General features: G+C 38.3%; 2 protein-coding genes across 2 annotated transcripts; both read left to right on the forward strand.

Moving 5' to 3' along the window:
* Window positions 1-8,705: 8,705 nt before the first annotated feature.
* Window positions 8,706-10,034, forward strand: LOC108363515 (loricrin-like; the record flags this gene model as incomplete). The annotated part of the gene is made up of 3 exons (XM_017616900.1): window positions 8,706-8,826; window positions 8,887-9,816; window positions 9,934-10,034. Coding segments are annotated over 3 exons (1,152 nt in total), but the record flags the coding sequence as incomplete, so codon positions are not given.
* A 7,091-nt stretch (window positions 10,035-17,125) lies between these two features.
* LOC108363516 (translation initiation factor IF-2-like) lies at window positions 17,126-20,696 on the forward strand. Its single transcript, XM_017616901.1, has 4 exons — window positions 17,126-17,131; window positions 17,464-17,970; window positions 20,380-20,403; window positions 20,475-20,696. The coding sequence occupies exons 1-4, from the start codon at window positions 17,126-17,128 to the stop codon at window positions 20,694-20,696; spliced, it is 759 nt and encodes a 252-aa protein (XP_017472390.1).
* Window positions 20,697-21,657: the final 961 nt, after the last annotated feature.

Raw genomic sequence — 21,657 nt, forward strand, 5'->3', positions numbered from 1 at the left:
CCAGACTATCGATACTATCGATAGTATCGTCGATAGTTTGACAGCTCTACTGCACGAGTGTGGTCTCGTGATAATTTGCCCCAGTGGCGGCGAAGAGCAATCTTCAAGGCGTTGAATTTCTTACACTATTTTTAGTTTATGCTTTGGCCTCGATAATGGACCATTGGGTTTAAGTCCGCTGAATATGGTGGCCATTGTTGCGAAGAAATGAAGCTGGGAATTATTTTTTCCCCTAAAAGATGTTGGATTTCGCGAATTTTGTGCGATGGTCTTATAATAAACTGGTTTTTGTGCCAAAGACAATAAACCACAGTTTAAAATCTTTTCACGGCAGGTTTGTTGATTTACTTTAACGCCACGTTCAATGCAAAATTCCAAGAGGAGGCCTTTCGATCATTTCTGGTTCCGTTTTGGTTTTAAAAGTTTCGCTTTGCTTGACTAAGTGCCCTGCAAGAACAGTGACTATCATTTGACAAATCATTTGAGATTTCTGTCACTGGCTACCTACAAGTTTCTATCAAATTCTAAAGGGCAGTGTGAAAAATCTGATGTAAACATTTGTGTACATGTGATCTTGTGTCTTCCTCCAACTTATGGCCTTATTTAATGGTCTCTTTTTACCCAACGCAAAATTTGCAAATGTGTTAGTAAGATAAATGAGAATGTGTTCGTTTCCATCACACAATTCTTGTAGGGTGGTAGCTTCCTTAGAAAGAGCTTGCTTCCAGGGCTACGAAAGTGGAACGGAAAGTTCGTCCGACTTGTCTTTGGTATTTCCAGTACCCCGGCACCCATCCTAAGGGAAAAGCAAATTTCTCAGCCATATCGTTTAGAGATCTAGGGTCTAGGAATAAAGTATTGACTTGGATACGCAACGTGTAAAAAATACACTTAGATTGTTTTTAACGTACCATTTGCAATGTAAAATATTGCAGCACATAAAAAAATTAAGGTTTGTCCCTCTTCTAGCTTCATTTTTAGTAGCCTATAGCTGTTTCTGGTTTTTTAAGCTCACATATGTAGCTTTTTTATTTAAAATCTTCCGGCAACACTGATGAGTGCAACGGTGAGACGTTGTATGTAAATGATGTTATTCGCCTGATAATGTTGACACCGATTTGTTGCTATTAGCGCTTGTCACCATTATCAAATGTTTGCTTCACTTTTTTTTATTCTGTTTTTTTTCTGCTAACACAGCACAGGTGCAAACACTCTCTTTTGGGGACACATTTTGACTTTAGGTAATTTAAATTTATTTCTATTAATTTTGCAAGAGATTTTATGATTGTTTTTTATCACATTTGTTTTCACACCTTATTCGCTATACTTATATATGTATGTACATATGTATGTTACTATGTTTTTAAATCCATCTGATATTCATACATATATTTTTATGTACATATACATATATTCGGTGACCATTCGTACCGATTTTGGCGGGAGAGTACAAATTTTGAGAAAATTGCCTCGCTGAATATTTTTTTAAAACTCGGTATGTATAAGTGTCCCGATTTTTTAGTATTTTATTTATAAATTTAGTAAGAGTCTTCCTGTACTGTGGCCCAAAAATCACTTTCGCTATCACAAAGCCAGCATCCTTATTTTCTGTGATCTTTGGTTATGTTTTATTCTGTCAAACTGGTACTCTCGCTATATTGCAGTCTGCCGTTCTTGTCTAAATTTGTTTAAAGTTTTTATATGTAATTCACATAGCTTTTAATTTTTCTGCAAAATAACCGATTCGCGAAATTCATTTTGTATGGCAGGTGCCACGCCCTCTTTTTCAATACCTGTCACTTTCAGTCGTAAGTACGGTATTGATAAAATATGTAGCTATGGCAAATTTCAGGACGTTAACTCAAGCGGTTCCAGGGCTAAGCGATATGAGAAGTTCAGATTGTGTGGGTGGTGCCACGCCCACTTCTCCAATGCCTACCACTTTTTACATAAGTTATTTACAATTCATGCATCTGTGCCAAGTTTCATTTCCCCAGCGTAATTGGTTTTAGAGATATATTAGTGCTCTCAAAAAAGGGCTTTCAACACTTTATTGTGGCATTTTTATATATAGATATCTATGATTCTCCCAGTATATAAGAATTTTAGGAATATCTCGGCTACAATGCCACCTATCTAGTAAGTTTTTAGTCCAAATATTTATTTTCAATTAGCTTACATATGTTCTAAATATGAGCCAAATCGGTTTTTAGGAATATTCCGACCCTAGCGCCACCTAGCAAGTGCATTTTTGGTCGGAATATTTCTTTTCAAGGTGCTGAGACATGTTCCAAATATGAACCAAATCGGGCCAGCCGTTTAGTGGTGTAGTGGCATTTAATGTACTCTATGAAATTGTGAAATCGTGACGCCTCAGATTTCTTTTTTTTTTGGCAACAATAGTAAAACAGTTTTCAATTTTTTTTTTTTCGAAAAACCTTTCAGATAGAATGTCCACAAAAGTACTTTTTACAAAATCGAAATCGGTTCAGCCGTTTGGTCAGGCATCGCAGTCATATGAAAGACATTTCATTCTGATATATATAGATTATTTTTTAAGCTTTTTTTACTGAAACGATTCTAGCTTGAATTTAGTGAAATTATAAAATATAGTACTAATTTCCTCGGAAAAATCATGGATATGAAAAATATAAGCTGTAGATACAGTGGCAAAAATATAAATAGGGAAACATTTTTTTTTAGGCTATTCCCCTTTCGATTATTTAATGTTTATTATTTTTATGAATGTGTAGCTCGTTATCTAACAAAGACCATGTAAGTCAAATTTTCAAACTTTGTACAAAAATTAGCAAAATTCGAAAAAATTTGCATCAACATTTTGAAATTTTTAAGTAAATTTCCTAGAAAAATTATGAGTACCATTGGTAAATTTTTTTGTGGAAGTTGTTGCTCATTGTCTCTATACAAAAAAAAATTTCAGCATTTTTATAAAATTTAATGAGCTACAAAATTGCACACTCAAGACAATTCTAGAAAATCTGATTACAATGTTTAAAATTTTTATCAAAATTTTTTAAAATTCGTAAATTTTTATAAGTGTTCTATGTATAAAGTTCGAAATTTTGACTTAAATGTTTTTCAGATAGTAGATAAATTATACTTTCACAAAAAATAATAAACATTTCTTAAACAAAGAACTAGAGCTAAAACTTGCTAAAATGTCTTTTCACTATTTACATCCTCGCCACCATATATGTATATTCTGTACATCTTTGCGACAATTTTTTTAGCTTTTACTCTATGTTTTGTTTTAAATAAAACTGTATTAAAAGATATTATGTCTTTTTATTCTAAAAATAAAATTGTATATTCTTATTCGAGGCTTTAGTAATGCCCCGATTTTTGGCCACTGAAATCTGGTCACCGTATGTACATATACATATAGATTGCGCCAATCGAGCTGAGAGCAACTGGCCGTGACGTCAAAAAATACCAGAATGAGAGAGCGAGACGAACTCGACAAGAAAAAGAGGAAGCATCGACCAAAAGGCAGTGTTGCCAAGTTTTGACTTTGAAAAAGCACCAAATTTGTATTGATGTATTTTATGGACTTTATATGAATACATAATTTTATTGTAAGGATGCCGATTCAAAAATCAATGTTTCTTGCACAACGGTCGATTTCTTCTGGCATGATTGAAGGTGCTGCCACATATTTCTTTGTCACTTATGATTGTCATTGTGCCATGATTTTGTTTAAATTTTTGTAAAATTGCTTACCACACTTACGATTGCTATAAATTTTGCTTAATTTTTTTTTAGATTTTCTAATTTTGTGTCTTCAAACTAAAAACAAAAGCACCAAAAACGCACCTAGCGCAAAACTCAAAAATTTTCACGTTTTGAATACCCACTAAATTTGGTGCGAAAAGCATCAAGTTGGCAACAGTGAATGTAAACAAAAGTATTTTATGACGTCAGCGATTGGGTGGATGCTGTCAAATCGACGAAGAGAGGGTTAGCGGTCCGCGAATGGCGCGACCTTTATTTTCTGGATCGTGTATGTATGTGCTACAGCTCGTCGTTGATCTGACTTTACTCATGCAGACGCTGAACTTTTCGCGTAGCGCATCAATCAGAGCAGCAGCAGCATAATTTCAATATTTCAATAGTATAACAACGGTTGCCACTTTGGTACAATTGTACCAAATATGGGCTTTTTTATCCCATTGGGCCTTTGAACCTTTTTTGTTTGTTTTTGTGCTTTTTTTTCGTTCATTTGGCGTTGGCGAGAGCTACCGTTCGTCAGAAATATGCAGCACTCGCTGCAGCTGTTCTGTTAATTGTTATCGCCGTACTGCAGTGGAATTCTGACCATAAATTTCTGGAAAATTTTCGAGTATGCAGTTTTATAGCCCGTTTAATTTTAGTAAAACAATGTGCAAGCTTCATGTCGCTAAAAATTACCTTTGAATTTTTTTGATTTTTTTTTGTTGCGCATAATCAAAATCTCCTTTTATATGGAACAAAACGCGCAACACCCTCTGCGCTGAATGCGAACCCGAGGTTTGAAAAAAAATTTGATTCTTCGAAGTTATTTAGAGGTCATGCCAATTTCGTCTCAAGGTCAAATTCAGAAGAATGGTATTGAATTTTCAAGTTTTTCAACGAATTTTCCCCTACTTGACCTTCAAGTGACCTCGAACCTGATGTGATGGAGACTAACAGGCCTCGGATTCATATTAAGCTCGTCGAATACCATAGGGATATAGAGGTTTGGTGCAATATGAAGATACACTACCATTTGACACTGCAAAAAATGGTACATTTTATTTTATTATGGGCCTTTTTACTTGGATATTGTGGTACACACAATTTCGATGAAGTGGCAACCGTGAGTATAACTCTAATTTTATTGCGTGAATTTCATAACATGCAAATGCTGTTTTTCTCACATTAGCCCATCGCAGTCGGAACTTCTAGGGTGGCTTTTGTACCACATACAATATTTAATATATGCAAAAAAAGAACGATCGGGCATATCAGTATAGTTTCTCGATTGCCACCTAAGATGAGACTAGCTACCATTTGCATACGACTGGGACCGGACACTTGATACCTCTTCCTGGAAACGTCAGCTGTACACCGATGGCTCCAAACTGGAACGCGAAGTCGAGGTAGGGGTTTACTCTGGATCCCTGTGTTCAAGAAGCTCAATTCGTCTGCCTGATTTTGCAAGTGTTTTCCAGGCAGACGAATCCGTAGCTTAGGGCGTAGTGGTTTACGTCACGGCGAGCGCGTAGCCATGTTCTCAGAAAGCCAGGCGANAAATTTGGTAAGTGGGTGTATTTTTATATTGTATTAATTATTTGTCGGAACCGGAAGTATCGGACCACCATAACATATAGTCCCCATACAACTGATTGTTCAGATATGAGATTTTTCCTTATAACTCCTCCATTTATATAGCTAGGAACATGAAATTTACTTGTTTACTTACTTGTTTTTATTCAGTTTACAACAATAACATACACTACAGAATAATAATTTTTAACCAGATAACCTGATAACCAGGGAAGTGCGAACAACCCAAATGATTGATAAAATCTTAAATTTAAAGAAAGTTAATTTAAAAAAGAAAACAAATAAATCAGAAATATACATAGGTATATAAGTTCCTAAAAATTTAATTGAACACAAAAGAATACTTATTTCATTTTGAAACAATAAAATCAAAACAGTAAAGGAAAATTTTATCTGGAAATCGAATAATATTCAAAAATAAAACAAGTTTCTAAAAACTAAGGCTGCGTTTCTTTATACATTCCGGATAATCTCATTTCACAGCCGGAATAAACAGAATGTGTTTGAAATATACGTTAACATATCATCAGGAACGTTCTAAAGAATAAGTAAACAAAAAAGTTTATTCCAAACGTTCAGAATGAATAAAGAAATTCAGCCTAAATGAAATTAAAAAAATATATATATTTATTTTTAAGACAATTTGTTTTTTTATTTATGGCCGTATAACAATTTTTATTGAGCTTGTAGCCGTTTTTAATGAAAAACTATTGTGGAAAGTATGATGAGAGTGGCCATAGACAGGTTGAGGACCTCGGTAAGGTAATCTACTCCCGCAGGACCCAAATTTTTCAGCATCAGCATACAAATTCCGTCTGCTCCGATGGCCTTCCCAATGGCTAACTGAACTTCACCTCTGGTGAACACAAGAGGTGCGCTGAGAGCTGGCAGTTTGTGCAGCTTTCTGGTGACTCGAAGTTTAACTTTATCTGCCGTAATAGGCAGCGTAAACTGTCGGCTAAAGTAGCTCTCGCATCTCCGAAAGAGATTCCGAAAGGCAGTGTCAATGGGGTAAAAGTCTATATATATATTTAAACCTATGATTGATTACCCATCACTCACTTATCCGTCTAACAGCCATCGAATCGAAGCCAAACTTGGCACGCACCGATCAGTTTCTTAAGGTGTGAAATGCGAAGTCTCCAAAGATTGCCGAATGCTCGCCGAAGCTGACGGAGCGGACAGCAGTAAAGATGAGTACAATGTTGCCAGAAAATGGCTCGCTCCGCGGTACTTCTGCTCACCTTCAGTTTCTGGATTTCCCCATTGCCTCGGATAATACGTTATTAAAAGTGTGTCGATATCGACGAAGGCATCAACAACAAAGTCTTTGTTCTTAAATTAATTATCTATAGCTTTAACGATTCTATGTAAAGCAGACTTCACTGATTTACATCTATGTATATATGTACATATATATAAGTCAATCAGTCTACGAGGATTTTCAATTGGAAGGAAGAGGGGCTGATTGGTTTAAACTCCTTGAGCGGCACGAAAGAGTTTCTTCCGTCTTTTTAAAAAACGCTATCCGGAGAGAGATCGTGGACCTCGTGCATGGCTGCAGTAACGTAACCTAACTAAAATTTTTGTGCGTCTTAACCCTTTCCGGTCAAATCCATCCCTGATGAATATAAAAATTGTTCCTCTTAATTACGAGGTTCATAGAGCCTCATAATACCAAAAGTAAAGAAAAAATATTCAAAAGTTGTTTTGGGTAGCTATTAGGGCTACCTCAAATTTGTGCAATATATTGTACAAAAGTCCGCAAAGGTGTAAAAGTACTCAAGAAAACTCAATAAATATTTCACTAAGTTTGACGGAATAAAACTTTTATTTCATTGAAAATGAGCTTATTTATATACAAAATAATTGATTTTACTGCAGATATGTTGGAATGAATATTTTATATCTTTCTAAGTATTTTTAGTTAAGATTTGCATTAAAAAATTTTAAATTTTCTCCATGAGAAGATAATTATATAAAGAAATTTTGAAAAATTTCAGATAGAATTACAATATAGAATACAAATGACCCGTTTTAATAAACCTTCCTGGTTTTTCTGCCTTCAGTAAATCAAGAAATCAAAAACCTACCCTTTACTGCAACAAGAGCGCACAAGCTCTTTAAAAACCACGGCAAAACCACCCTAATTGCCTGTTCAACTGCAACCTTTGCGGACGTTTGTACAATATATTGTACAAGACACTTACAACCTTTCAGTGTAAATTTACAATATATTGTACATTTTTTTTACCACTCGGGAAAAATATTTTAAATCATGATAGTTTAATTTTAGTATTTTTATATGATGAATTGCCTTTTATATTTCCATACTATGTGCTTTAATTAGCGATTTTACTTAACTTTCACTTATTTTTTTACAGTAAATTACCACAACTTGCGTGTCACTGGAATTTTATAAAATGGTTTATTTTTAATTTAAATTCTAAAAATATTTTTGAAACGCTTTTGATTTTGAAATTTACGTAAACTATTCGGGGCATTCCAAAACTTTATTAAGTTTAATTTGTTTTCAAAAATATTAATAAGATTTTTAGTAGCACGCTTCCAATGTTACAAAAAATTAAATGTACAATATATTGTACAAATGCAGGGGAAGGGTTAAAATCACACGTGCTCGTAAATATACCTTACAAAACTTTGCTGGCTTGACTAAATGTTACTTTTGCAATGTTAAATATTACCCACATGCTCGTATGTAGGTGTTAGAGACTTAAAGAAAACATATTTAATTTTATTGCTTTTTATCGTTTTTGGTTAATTATGCGTCTCATTTTTGCACATAATGCCAATCACTTTAGCTTGCTGGCCGTAACTGGCATACATGTGCAACATAATCTACCGCGTTTATGGCTTCGTCCGCGCCGTTAAAACATTTAACATCGTACATACATATGTACATATATATATATATGAAATAAATAAATTTTGTATAAATTGATCAGTCGGTTTGGCGGTTAGTATCAGTTCCGATAGTTAATTCGTTCAGCTTAGTAGTAGACCATATCTAATCATCGGAGCAAAATGGTAAGTGAACTACAAAGTTTTGAATTTTAATTAACGCATCATAATGGAAGCAGCTTTGTTGAAAAATTAATTGCAGCATCCTTCAAGTGAAGTTTAAATTTTCAGTGAAAAGTTGTCCATGGTTTTTGTAGTCGCGGTGACTTAATAACTGAGTTATCTTAATAGCAGAGGGCTGGGCAAGATATGCTGGTGATCACTAAATTATGGCGGTGCCACCTCTTAATAATTTAATTATTTTCATATAACAAAAACTATATCAAGCATATGATAAATCTTTATTACATCTATGTCCTATTTATTTCTTATGACATCTCTCTTTGTTTCTATTACAGAAAGTCTTCCTAGTCATCACTCTCGCCTTGGTTGCCTTGGCTTCGGCTGATGTCAGTCATTTGTCGAATTCATACCTGCCGCCCAGCTCAGGCATTTCATACTCATCGGGCGCTTCTCTTGGTAATGCACACTCTTCAGGCGGCTCTCTTGGTAGCTCGTACTCCTCAGGTGGTTCCCTAGGTAACTCATACTCTTCGGGTGGTTCTCTTGGCAATGCATACTCTTCAGGCGGCTCTCTTGGTGGCTCGTACTCGTCAGGTGGGTCCTTAGGTAACTCATATTCTTCAGGCGGCTCCCTCGGTGGCTCATACTCTTCAGGCGGTTCTCTGGGCGGCTCATATTCGTCCGGAGGTGCTGCTGGCGGTTCATACTCGTCGGGTGGTGGCTCGTCCTACTCTGGGTCATCCAACGAATACCTGCCTCCTGCCTCAGCTCCAGTGTACTCTGCTCCAGCTCCTGCTCCCGTCTATTCTGCACCAGCTCCTGTTTACTCTGCACCAGCTCCAGCTCCTGTTTACTCTGCACCAGCTCCAGCCCCAGTATACTCTGCACCTGTAGTTTCTTCGGGCGGAAGTGATGGTGGTTACTCTTACTCTAGCGGTGGTTCATCTGGAGTCTCCGGCGGTATTTCATTCGGCCACTCCAGCGGCGGATCGTACTCAAGCGGTGGCTCTTCCGAATACTCTGGCCCAGCTCTTGCTCCAGTTTACTCGGCACCAGCTGCTGCTCCAGTCTACTCAGCTCCATCACATTCATCAGGTGGCGATGGCGGTTACTCTTACTCCAGCGGTGGTTCATCTGGAGTCTCTGGTGGTATTTCGGTCGGCCACTCTGGCGGTGGGTCGTACTCAAGCGGTGGCTCTTCCGAATACTCTGCCCCAGCTCCTGCTCCAGTTTACTCAGCTCCATCACTTTCATCAGGTGGTGATGGCGGTTACTCTTACTCTAGCGGTGGGTCGTCTGGAATCTCAGGAGGTATTTCAATTGGACACTCTGGCGGTGGGTCCTACTCAAGCGGTGGGTCTTCCGAATACTCTGCCCCAGCTCCTGCTCCGGTTTACTCGGCACCAGCTCCCGCTCCAGTCTACTCAGCCCCATCACATTCATCAGGTGGTGATGGTGGTTACTCTTACTCAATCGGTGGTTCACCCGGAGTCTCAGGCGGTATTTCAGTTGGCCACTCAAGCGGTGGCTCTTCTGGGCTCTCTTCTCCGAGCTACTCATCAGGTGGCTCCTTGTCTTACTCGTCGGGTGGTGCATCGTACTCTGGTGGCGATGCTGGCACTCAGTATGCCTCCAACGGTGGTTACGTCTACAAAAAGCAGTAAACCACTTGGAACTTTTATTATTAAGACTGTGTTTGTACCTTAAAGTAGCTAACGATGTTTCATGCATACAAAGCTCATACAACTAACTTATTCTTCCTGAAAACACGTTGTAAATAATTGTCTTTGTTATTAAATACATAAGTTTTTGTTATAAAAAATATTTGTTAAGCCTTTTGATATAACTCGTACTACATACATATGTAGATATAATTACCATATGTAATATTGTATTCCGTGCCATGGTTCATTAGTAGACGAAAGGATAAGTAACTAACCGAAACTAACGACGTATAACTAGTGGGACCATGTTCTGGTAAAGGATCTGTTATGGATTTGGCCAAGCTCTCCTTATGTTATGTTACCTGTATTGTTTTTGAAATTTGCCTGGAGGGACCCATTTCCATCTCTGTGGCAACGTTAACGTGTCGCTTATAAAAACCATTTAATTTACCTAGAGGTAAAGGTTCTTCGTGCTGTTATTGCACGTCATGCAGCACTCTGGAATAGTTGCAGCGATGCCGCAAATCCGACAATACGTGGCGAAAAGTTACATCCTGCAATAGATACCTCTGCTTTTATCTATTTCTTAACGGTATACATCTGGTTTTATTTAGTTTTTCCTGGGTATCAGGGCACTCAATGTCCAACGGGATTGCTGGAAAAATTGCCATAACAGCGAACGAATTGGGCGTAAACCCAAACGACAAAAGAAAACTACCTGTTACCTTTAGAGAGGAAAACTCGAAAAAGATGCCAAACCCAAACGTCCAGGCAATTTTTCCAATCACTAAAGAATGGAACGAAATGGCTTTGTTGACTCACAAGCGGAGGAAAAGGAATTACTCTGCGAATTCCACGTCCTCTCATGTTGAAAAATTCGCTAAGAGAAAACCAAGTCAAATTGACAANCTCACAAGCGGAGGAAAAGGAATTACTCTGCGAATTCCACGTCCTCTCATGTTGAAAAATTCGCTAAGAGAAATCCAAGTCAAATTGACAAAAGAGAACACACTGGACAAATGGAATCTAAGCGCTAGGTAACCATTTCTGTGGTCATAAAGGCATCGACGTATCAAGCAGGCCTGGTTAAGAGAGCAAGATTAATTCTACTCCTAAATAGTAGCCTAACAAACTTTGGTCCCTCGACCAACTTCAGCCCATACAGGCTGGCAGCAGCAAAAAAACTCCGTGAAGTTTAGCGGCTGCACCTTTCCTCCGGGGTGGTTGTCGATTGATTGCGCAGATGCGAAACCCTGGAAAGACGCGGAACTTGTGGATACCAATTCGAGTGATATCTCCAAATCCTGTGTCTATATTGGTTACTTACCGTACTCATCAAACAATCCAGTGGATAGTATTTTTTCGAACCACCTGGGAGACCACAATAGAGTAACGCTGTGGTGGGTCCAGAGACATGAAGGGTTTGAGGACAACGGAGAGGCTGACTTTCTCGCAAAACGTGGAGCCTAAACGCGATTGCATGTTACCAAGCGTGTGTACGTTACATCTAAAGGATTCCCTACAGAGCTTCTTTTAGCTTGATTCCTTGAACTTAGCCGCGAGGGTCTTAGAACACTTACTGGCTACATGACAGGACACCTTGTCGGGTGTAGCGCATTCACCATACTCATTCGTATAGGAATCCAATTGAAATTTAATAAGAAAAATGTTGAATAAGTGTGATCATTGCACTACCGATGACGAGGAAGATTCCCAGGCTAGTTTTGAATTGTCTCTGTAATCTACACTGAGGGAAATAATGCATAGTAAAGATGAATACTTTATATTTGATTATCGTTTAAAAATGTTCGTATTTAAAAATAATATTTTCATACAAAATTTATTACGCACGTATTTGACTGTTCACATCTGAGGATGTGTATGTAAGTATACATACGCACCCCAAGCATGCAGAGCGCCGCTCTGACAGCGGCGACAACACACATCGGGTTCGAATTCCACTGCAGGCAACCAGCGTTGCCATTTTAGCCGTTTTCCGGCTAGATTTAGCCGGTTGCGACAACAAACAGCCGGAAAAAATTCGATTTAGCCGGCAGCCGATTTGTTAGCCGTTTTGCAAAAAAAAATTAGCCGTTTTTAGCCGATTTTGCTCTTCGCCTTATTTTATTAAAATTCAAATATACAAGTTTTTATTTTTACAAATTTAGTGCTCCAGAATCTATTAGAAATGGCTAGTCTTATCTCTGAGAAAATTTTCATGTCGGACTGTGTTATGTAAAATTGAAAAACAATCAGATAGTGAGCCGATTTCAATGTTTTTTGTTTTAAGCGAGTGACCCAAATATACATAAACTGGGAGGCGTCATTTTAGCAGATTAAAAAGTTACAAGTTTTGCTGAAATTTTCCACAATTTTCATAATTTTTGCACCAAGTGTGAAATCTGTTTGTAGTATATGTTGTTTGTTAAGTAATGTGCTACATATTCATAAAAAATAATAAATATTAAATAAACTAAAGAAAAATAGGCAAAGCTTGCTTAAATTTTGCGTCCCAGTATATATTTGGGAGAACGTAGCGGGAATTTTCTGCATAAAATTTTTGTTATGAATGTCTTAAATTTAAGTGTGAAGTTTTATTCGCTACACTTAGAAAATAAAAGAGCACGAATTTCGATGTGGAGCAAAACTCTCTGGGAAGACAATACATGGTGCAAACATACCTTTTTAATTTTATAAAATAAAACTGCAGTAGTTTTCATCTTATGTGGATAATTCGTGTGACAAATACATAGTTTCGTGCTTATATTTTTGTATATATATTTTTAGCAGCACCACATCTTTATCAAAATCCGAGCATCCAATAATTGGTACTGTTACAAGTTGCAGGCACCATTTTAACTCGACCTCTTTCCTGTTCCACGGAAAATGGTACATCTTTCAGAGGTTTAAAGATATTTTGCGTCAGCAATTTGTTATCAACCTACATACCCTACCTCGGAAAAGCAAAAAACTTTATATTCGAACGTTTGCTCAGGTGTACCGAATTCTGGCAGTTTGGAAACGCGCAACACTTAATATTTTCATCCAACTTCACTGACTTCAAATTCTCAAATTTTTCTACTTTTTTAAGAAACAAAAATTTTCTGCTAGTGAATCTGGTGGCATGATTTTAGTTAAATGTCATAAACTTGTTAAAAGTGAAGTGGTCGGCAACAACAATGAATGTCAATGCCTTCTGCTTTCACAGCCTTACGTGTTCATTTCTCAAAATATTGCCCTCCGACTAAGCAAAAGTGCCATACTTTCAGCTAATATAGCTATTTTGCGGGACAAAAAGCAACATACTGAAAATGATCCAATATTTATAAGAAGGCAAAATTGTTTAATAGAAAAGAAAACGCGATAACTTTGTAATTTATCTCTGTTTTTATATTTAAGTAATACAAACATGACTTATGATGTAAAGCTTAGCTACGTATAACGACAGTTTCCTTTGTTAAACAAAAATAAAGTGGTGTACAGCTTACCTACGTATAAATAATCTTTATTAACCAAAAAAAAATTCAATGGATTGACTAGTCTTTCTAATTGTAGTTTATGTATTTAAAAAAAAACTAATTCTGTTTGAAACATTTTAGCCGTTTTTAGCCGTTTTTTTTCCAATCTAGCCGGTCGCCCTGAAAAGTTCTGGCAACACTGCAGGCAACATGCAAATAAAATTTTTTTTTAGTTTTTGTCTTGATTATTCACTTCGCGGATGCTTTTTCAGTATGAAAGCGGTCATTTTAATGTGCGCGTAATTGAATTGAATATTTACCAATATACAGTACCTACTTTGGTTGACGTTTATAGTAAGATCAATTACGTTTCTATTTGATTTTAATATTTTTTCCCCTCAGTGTACATTCTCCAAGCAAACAAGTAAGCAAACGAGTGTGGCTTCCGCATTAGCCGAGTCGTCGGAACAGTGTATTACAAATCAGTAGGACCCACGATGAAGAAAATAGATATGGAACTATCCGCAGATTACTACGCAGATTTGTCGATTTGACAACATCCACCTAAGCGCAGACGTCATAAAATACTTTTTCACACAAGGGATGAAAATTGAATTTTCAAATTTTACCTATTCTCCAAAAAATCATTATCTTAAAGTAAATAAATGTATTTTATGCGCATAAATTTTTGATAGGGGTGTACAGTGTTTCCTTTCGGTACCATAACTACTTTCGAACTCACATCAAACAATCTTTGCTATTAAAAATGGTGTTGAGAAAAATTTAAAGCTGAAAAAAGTCCTTAATTTTCTTCCTTATATTGTGAGCCATATGTTTAGGGTCATTACCTTGCTGAAAATAACTACTAAATAGTGTGCTGTTTTTGGCAGCAAAGTTTAAACAAAGTGCTGTGGGAAGACTTTATTGGTGCACAGTATGTATCTTCTGTAGATAGTGTTTATGTTAGGAGTTTTTGACAGAAGGAGAATGAGCACGAAAAATAAGCACAGGTACTCGTTTCCCGTGTTTTCTAACTCGAGAAAAACTTCCGCAATATTATACGACAGCAGCAACTATTGATTTTTAGATGTCTCATAAATTTGCAAAAAAGTACAAGAAAAGAATAAAAGATCTAACTTATTTGCATACAAACAAAAAAAAAAATTCAATTTAAATACATACAGTGAACATACATATAAACGGAACAATATATCTCTAAACAAAATCGATGTTATGCAAAAATGGAAGTACGTTGAACAAAACATTTGCTAATATACCGAGCTCAATTCTACGGCAATTCTATTTACGGCCTGTCGGTATGCAGTTGGTTCCAGAGGTTGTTTTATGAACCGTCCGTGCTGCAAGCAGGTGTCTGTTCGCGGGCTCATGTCTGTGGCACCCTACTAGGTAGGAACTGCAAGCAGAGCTTTGTTTTATGCACCTTGATAAGAAGCATCTGGGGCACGTCGTGTAGGTGGTGTTGAGGCGACATCAGAAAGCCGTGTTCTGACATGTAGCTTCCTCCTCTGTGTCCTGCTAGTCCACGGCGACCACCCCGGTGCTGCATAGTTTAGAACCAGCCCGCCAATTGCCTTGTATGTTGCAAACAACGTTTCTTTGCCTTTGCCCCAGGTACTGCCGGCTAGCGGCTTGGTGACCTTATATGATCTGACAATTGAGGTTGTATGCGCCGAAAAGGAGTCCACATTTTTAAAGGATTTTCGGGTTTATTCACCGTCGTAATTGGTTCCCCATCGACGTCGGTTCCCAGCTGCAGTTTGACTTCCTTCGTCCAGGTTAAGAAGGGATGTCGAGGATTTCGTAGGGGAGAGGGTTAGGCTCCTTGCAGTGAAGAAGCCAGAAATTTTGGAGAGGTAACCGTTCATTTTCGAGCACAAGTCATCAATTCCATTCCCAGACGCCAGACGCATAACAGACAGTCGTGACTACCTCTGGTGGTTGAGGGAGTTTTAATATTTAAAAATTAAACAGCAGCTTGGAAAAGACACCACCCTAGGGAAGCCTCTGTTTAATTTGCCTCGGTTTGCTGGTTTGTCTCTAAAAATTACTGACGAATGTCGGCTACTCAGATAATTCGCCGACCACCGTTTGAGTGCCTGTGGAAGAAAGAAAGCCTCAATATATTTTAGAAGCGTGGAGTGACTGCCTTTGACAGATCCAATGCTACACTCAGAAAAAAGTCAGCCAAATATATTTCTACCAACACGTGATTTGGTAACTATAACCAAATAATGTGACTATAACTAAATCATGTGTTGAGAAAAACATATTTAGTTGACGTAACTAAACTCTTTTCTCAGTGTACTAAACTTCTACTCTCTCAGGGGCGATTTCAGTTGGCTGGAGTGGCAAGGCCTCAAGTGTCTTCGCTACCGGGGAAAAGAAATTTATTGGATGATAAGACAGTCCCTTGTTGGACGGTTTATTCGGTTTAAGCAGTAGGAGCACCCTCCCCATTTTCCAGATTTCCGGAATGATGAGAGTGGCCATAGAGAGGTGGAGGACTCTGGTAAGGTAGTCTACTCCCGCAGGACCCAAATTTTTCAGCATCAGCATGCAAATTCCGTTCGCTCAGATGGCTTTGAAGGCTTCCACCTTCCCAATGCTTAGCTGAACATCACCGCTGGAGAAAACAATGGGGGCATTAGGAGCTCGTAATTTATGCAGCCTTCTGGCCAATCCGCATTTGGCTTTGTCCGCCGGAGGTTGCAGCTTAAACTGTCGGCTCTCCGAAAGAGATTCCAAAAGAGAGTTCATCGATAGTGTGAATGGGGTAAAAGTCTATATATATATTTATACTTATGCCTTTCAAAAGCACGGCTGCTTCTCCAATGGGGGTCTAAAACAATATTTTGGACACTGCTCGGTTAAGACTCCTGTCAGAGTTGGTTCCTACCTCGCCGAAAAAACTTCCTCGATTGCCCTCCGTGTAAGAGCCATCCAATCGGAGCCAGTCTTTCCACGCACCGATCAGTTTCTTCAGGTGTGAAATGCGAAGTTTCCAAAGATTTCCGAATGCTCGCCGAAGCTGACGGAGCGGACAGCAGTAAAGATGAGTGCAATGTTGCCAGTGTACACTATACCTCGTGAGCCTCTTCTTTTCCGCTTCTCCAGAGAACGGGCTTGAAAATGGCTCGCTCCGCGGCAATCTTACTCACCTTCAGTTTCTGGATTTCACTATTGCCTCGGATAATACGTTATTAAAAGTGTGTCGATATCGACGAAGGCATCAACAACGAAGTCTTTGTTCTTAAATTAATTATCTATAGCTTTAACGATTCTATGTAAAGCAGACTTCACTGATTTACATCTGTGTATATATGTACATATATATAAGTCAATCAGTCTAAGAGGATTTTCAATTGGAAGGAAGAGGGCTGATTGGTTTAAAATCCTTGAGAGGCTAGAAAAAGTATCATCCGTCTTTTTAAAAAACGTTATCCGGGGAGAGGTCGTGGACCCCGTGCATGGCTGGAGTATCGGAACCTAACTAAAATTTTTGTTCATTTTTGGACCACCCTAATGTAGGTGTTAGAGTCTTGAAGAAAACATATTTAATTCTCTTGCTTTTTATCGTTTTTGGTTAATTATGCGTCTCATTTTGCACATAATATGCAGGTAAAACGTTTAATATTGTGCATGCATATGTATATATAAAAAATAACTAAATTTTGTATAAATTGATCAGCCGATTTGGGGATTTGTATCAGTTCTAATAGTTAATTCGTTCCGCTTGGTAGTAGACCATATCTAATCATCGGAGCAAAATGGTAAGAGAACTACAAAATTTCTAATTTTATTAGACGAATCATAATGGGAGAGGCTTTGTTGAAAAAGTAATTGTAATACCCTGCAAGCGAAGTCGAAATTTTGCGCGGAAAAAATTGTCCCAGTTTCTGTAGTTGCGGTAACTGAATAGCTGAGACATACCTCTCTTTTTTCTATTACAGAAAGTCTTCCTTGCCATCACCCTCGCCTTGGTTGCCTTCGCTTCGGCTGATGTCAGTCATTTGTCGAGTTCATACCTGCCGCCCAGCTCAGGCATTTCATACTCATCGGGCGGCCCCCACGGTGGCTCATACTCCTCAGGAGGTTCTCTTGGCAGTGCATACTCTTCAGGTGACTCTCTTGGTGGCTCATACTCTTCAGGCGGTTCTCTTGGCAGTGCATACTCTTTAGACGGCTCGCTCGGTACCTCATACTCATCGGATGGTGCCCTCGGTGGTTCATACTCTGCAGGCGGTTCTCTGGGAGGCTCATACTCGTCCGGAGGTGCTGCTGGCGGTGGTGGATCGTCCTACTCTGAGCCATCCAACGTATACTTGCCTCCTGCCTCAGCTCCAGTGTACTCTGCTCCAGCCCCAGCTCCTGTTTACTCTGCCCCAGCTCCAGCTCCTGTTTACTCTGCACCAGCTTCAGCGCCAGTATACTCCGCTCCAGTATACTCTGCACCTGCAGTTTCTTCAGGCGGAAGTGATGGTGGTTACTCTTACTCTAGCGGTGGTTCCTCTGGGATTTCTGGCGGTATTTCAGTCGGCCACTCTGGCGGTGGGTCGTACTCCAGCGGTGGTTCTACCGAATACTCTGCCCCAGCTCCTGCTCCAGTTTACTCGGCACCAGCTCCCGCTTCAGTCTACTCAGCTCCATCACATTCATCAGATGGTGATGGCGGTTACTCTTTCTCTATCCATGGTTCATCTGGTACCTCAGGTGGTATTTCAGTTGGCCACTCTGGCGGTGGTTCTTCCGAATACTCTGCCCCAGCTGCTGCTCCAGTTTACTCATCAGGTGGCTCCTTGTCTTACTCGTCGGGTGGTTCATCGTACTCTGGTGGCGAAGTTGGCACTCAGTATGCCGCCGGCGGTGGTTACGTCTACAAAGAGCAGTAAAACGCTTGGAACTTTTATTATTACAACTGTGTTTGTACCTTAAAGTAGGTGACGATGTTTCATGCATACAAATCCCATACAACTAACTAATTTTTCTGAAAACATGTTGTTTATAATTGTTGCAGATTATTTATTTGTACCGGGAGCTACGAAAATGAATTTAACACATATAACTTGGGGAAATGCTAAGCTACAACTAATTGTTGCTATTTCTGGACATNCATGCATACAAATCCCATACAACTAACTAATTTTTCTGAAAACATGTTGTATATAATTGTTGCAGATAATTTATTTGTACCGGGAGCTACGAAAATGAATTTAATACATATAACTTGGGGAAATGCTAAGCTACAACTAATTGTTGCTATTTCTGGACATTTTTGCTGACAAATTTTGACATAGTAAAAGGATAAAATCAGTCAAAGTCTTGCCAGAGGTGTAAATTTTAAGCGTCTTTGAAAAGTGAATACTAAAAGAATTTTTAAATATGTAAGGAACTAAATATATTTTATGAAAAAATTATCAAAATGTGTATATAGAATTTTTAATCAAAGAAAAGTCGCTTGAGTTTTAAGAAAAGTTTCAAAATAAGGCTATTTCTAAAAAGTCGGTGGCAGGGGCATCGATCTCCAAAAAGTGTCAATTTGACACTTTAGTCGCATAAGGGTAACACTGATTACAGCCGTTCTAGGAGTTGAAATTTCACTCCCACGTTTGGCAGGTAAACAAAAAAACAGAAGTAACCCCCATCGGTCAATGAAAATGAGTACTATAATAAAATCGTATCTGAATTTACTAAAGCCTCTTTACAACTACGCTTTTAATGTGAAAATTTATGAAAATACGCCAGCTTTACCTAGAATTGCAGCGGACGACGCTAAAGCGGTCGTCGGTTAACCGTTGTCAAAATTAAAACTCACAAAGGCATATAGAATGGCTAATAATTGTGGTGACAGCGTTTTTACCCCCACGACGTTTTTCGGGTGATTTAATTTTATTTCTATTTTTACCGCTCAGCGGGGACGGAACAATGTTGATTGAGTGTTGATTGTAGTCATTTTTATTTTTTTCACAAATTTGGCAAAGTTTTCATCCATTTTTCTTTCCATCAAATCTATATACCCATACGGACCGAAAAAATATTTAATTTTAATGATAATTTTCAAATCAAAATGACAATTGTGTTTACTTTGACAGATTTCACTGCAACAAATGATCAGCTGTTCACTTACCGCCTACCACTTTACCATCGTCCGCGGTAGTTCTGGGTAGAGTTTAAACGTTCCAGTGAAGAGGTACAAAATAACGCGAAGCATTTTCAGCAGATCTATGATCTAGATATGAGCAGTAAACTCATTCTTTGGTACAATTTATGGAAGAAAGAACTTGTCCGAAGAAGATATGAAGGATGTTTAAGTTGTAGATTTTTTAAAGAATAAAACGAATAAATAAGTGTGTTTCCATTTTGAGCGCTTTTCCATGCACAACAGCATTTGTGGAGCGATCGTTTAGTACACTTCGTAGAATAAAAACCTGGCTCAGAGGCACACCAGGAGAAGAAAGACTTTCTGAACTATGCCTCATGAGCATCGATAGAAAACTCGTGACGTTTGTTATTAGCGTAAAAATTATTAAATAAAATATATCAAAAAAATTAACAAGTGTTATTCGTTTTGCCAAAAGAGGCTAGTACTCCTGCTAGAAAACTACCTGTAGCGCTACCAATGTTACCTCTACAGAGGAAAACTCAAAAAAATGCCACACCCAAACGTCCAGGCAATTTTTCCAATCGCTAAGAATTAGATCGAACTGGTTTTGCTGACTCATAGCAGGATTAAAAGGAATTACTCTGCGAATTCCACGTCCTCTCACATTGAAAACTTCGCTAAGAGAAAACCAAGTCAAATTGGCAAAAGAGCACACATGGTACAAACAGAATCCAAGCTCTACGTAACCATATCCGAGGTCGTAAAGGCGCTGACATATCAAGCAGACCTGGTTCAGAGCTCAAGGTTAATTCTACTCCTAAAGAGTACCCTAACAAACTTTATTCCCTCGACTAACTTCAGGCCATACAGGCGGGCGTCCTGCCAATGGTAAGGCAGCAGCAAAAAGACTACGTGGAGTTTAGCGGCTGCACCTTTCGTCCGGGGTGGTTGTCGATTAATTGCGAAGATGCGGAAACGCTGGAGTGTCTGCCAAAAATCACACCAACTTTTAAACCCTGGAAAGACGCGGAAATTGCCAGGGATGTCCCCATATGCTCTGTATATATTGGTCTCTTACCGTAGCCATAAAACACTACAGTGGATAGTATTTTTTCGATCCACCTTGGAGACCACAATAGAGTAGCGCTGTGGTGGGTCCAGAGACATGAAGGGTTTGAGGACAACGAAAACGTTGAGCCGAAACGCGCTTGCATGGTACCAAGCCGGTGTACTTTACATCTAAAGCATTCACTGCAGAGCTTCTTATGAGCTGAGAAGAATCTCAGCTGCTTGCTGGATTCATAACTTATTTCAGGAGGAACTCCGAAAGACTCCTTGAACTTAGCCGACTGAACTTAGTAGATAAATGTATTTTATGCGTATAAATTTTTGATAGGGGTGAACAAAGACTCCTTTCGGTACCACAACTACCTTTGGACTCACATCAAACAATTTTTGCTATTAAAAATTGCGTTGAAAAAAATTAAAGCTGTATACAGTGTTTATCTGAGGAGTTTTTGGCAGAAGGGGAATGAGCACGAAGAATAATCACAGGTACTCGTTTTCCGTGTTTTCTAACCCGAGAAAAACTTCCGCAATATTATACGACAGCACCAATTGATTTTAAGATGTCTCATAAATTTGCAAAACAGTGCAAGAAAATAATAAAAGATCGATCTTATTTGCATGCAAACAAAGAAACAATAAATTTCTAAACGAAATCGATGTTATGCAAAAATGGAAATACGTTGAACAAAACATTTGCTAAAATACCGAGCTCGATTGTAGAGCATGTGAATGTCTACAGTTCTTCACAATCAATAGTGATAGTCGATTGTTAAATAAGTATTTATAAAAAAATACCGATTATTTGTCAAACTCCACGTTCTTTATTTACCTTATAAATAAGTACATTTGCCCTGATGAGCATTTACNAGTGATAGTCGATTGTTAAATAAGTATTTATAAAAAAATACCGATTATTTATCAAACTCCACGTTCTTTATTTACCTTATAAATAAGTACATCTGCCCTGATGAGCTAA

The sequence above is a fragment of the Rhagoletis zephyria genome, unplaced genomic scaffold (genome assembly GCF_001687245.7).
Source record: "Rhagoletis zephyria isolate East Lansing unplaced genomic scaffold, Rhagoletis_zephyria_1.1 Rzeph_scaffold_01294, whole genome shotgun sequence".
NCBI lineage: Eukaryota > Metazoa > Arthropoda > Insecta > Diptera > Tephritidae > Rhagoletis > Rhagoletis zephyria.

What these genes read in the sequence shown, in the direction of transcription:
- LOC108363516 (XM_017616901.1), top strand. An exon ending in CAGTATACTCTGCACCTGCA is followed by an intron (nt 17,971 to 20,379) that starts GTTTCTTCAGGC and finishes GAGGTCGTAAAG; the next exon opens with GCGCTGACATATCAAGCAGA. An exon ending in TGACATATCAAGCAGACCTG is followed by an intron (nt 20,404 to 20,474) that starts GTTCAGAGCTCA and finishes GACTAACTTCAG; the next exon opens with GCCATACAGGCGGGCGTCCT.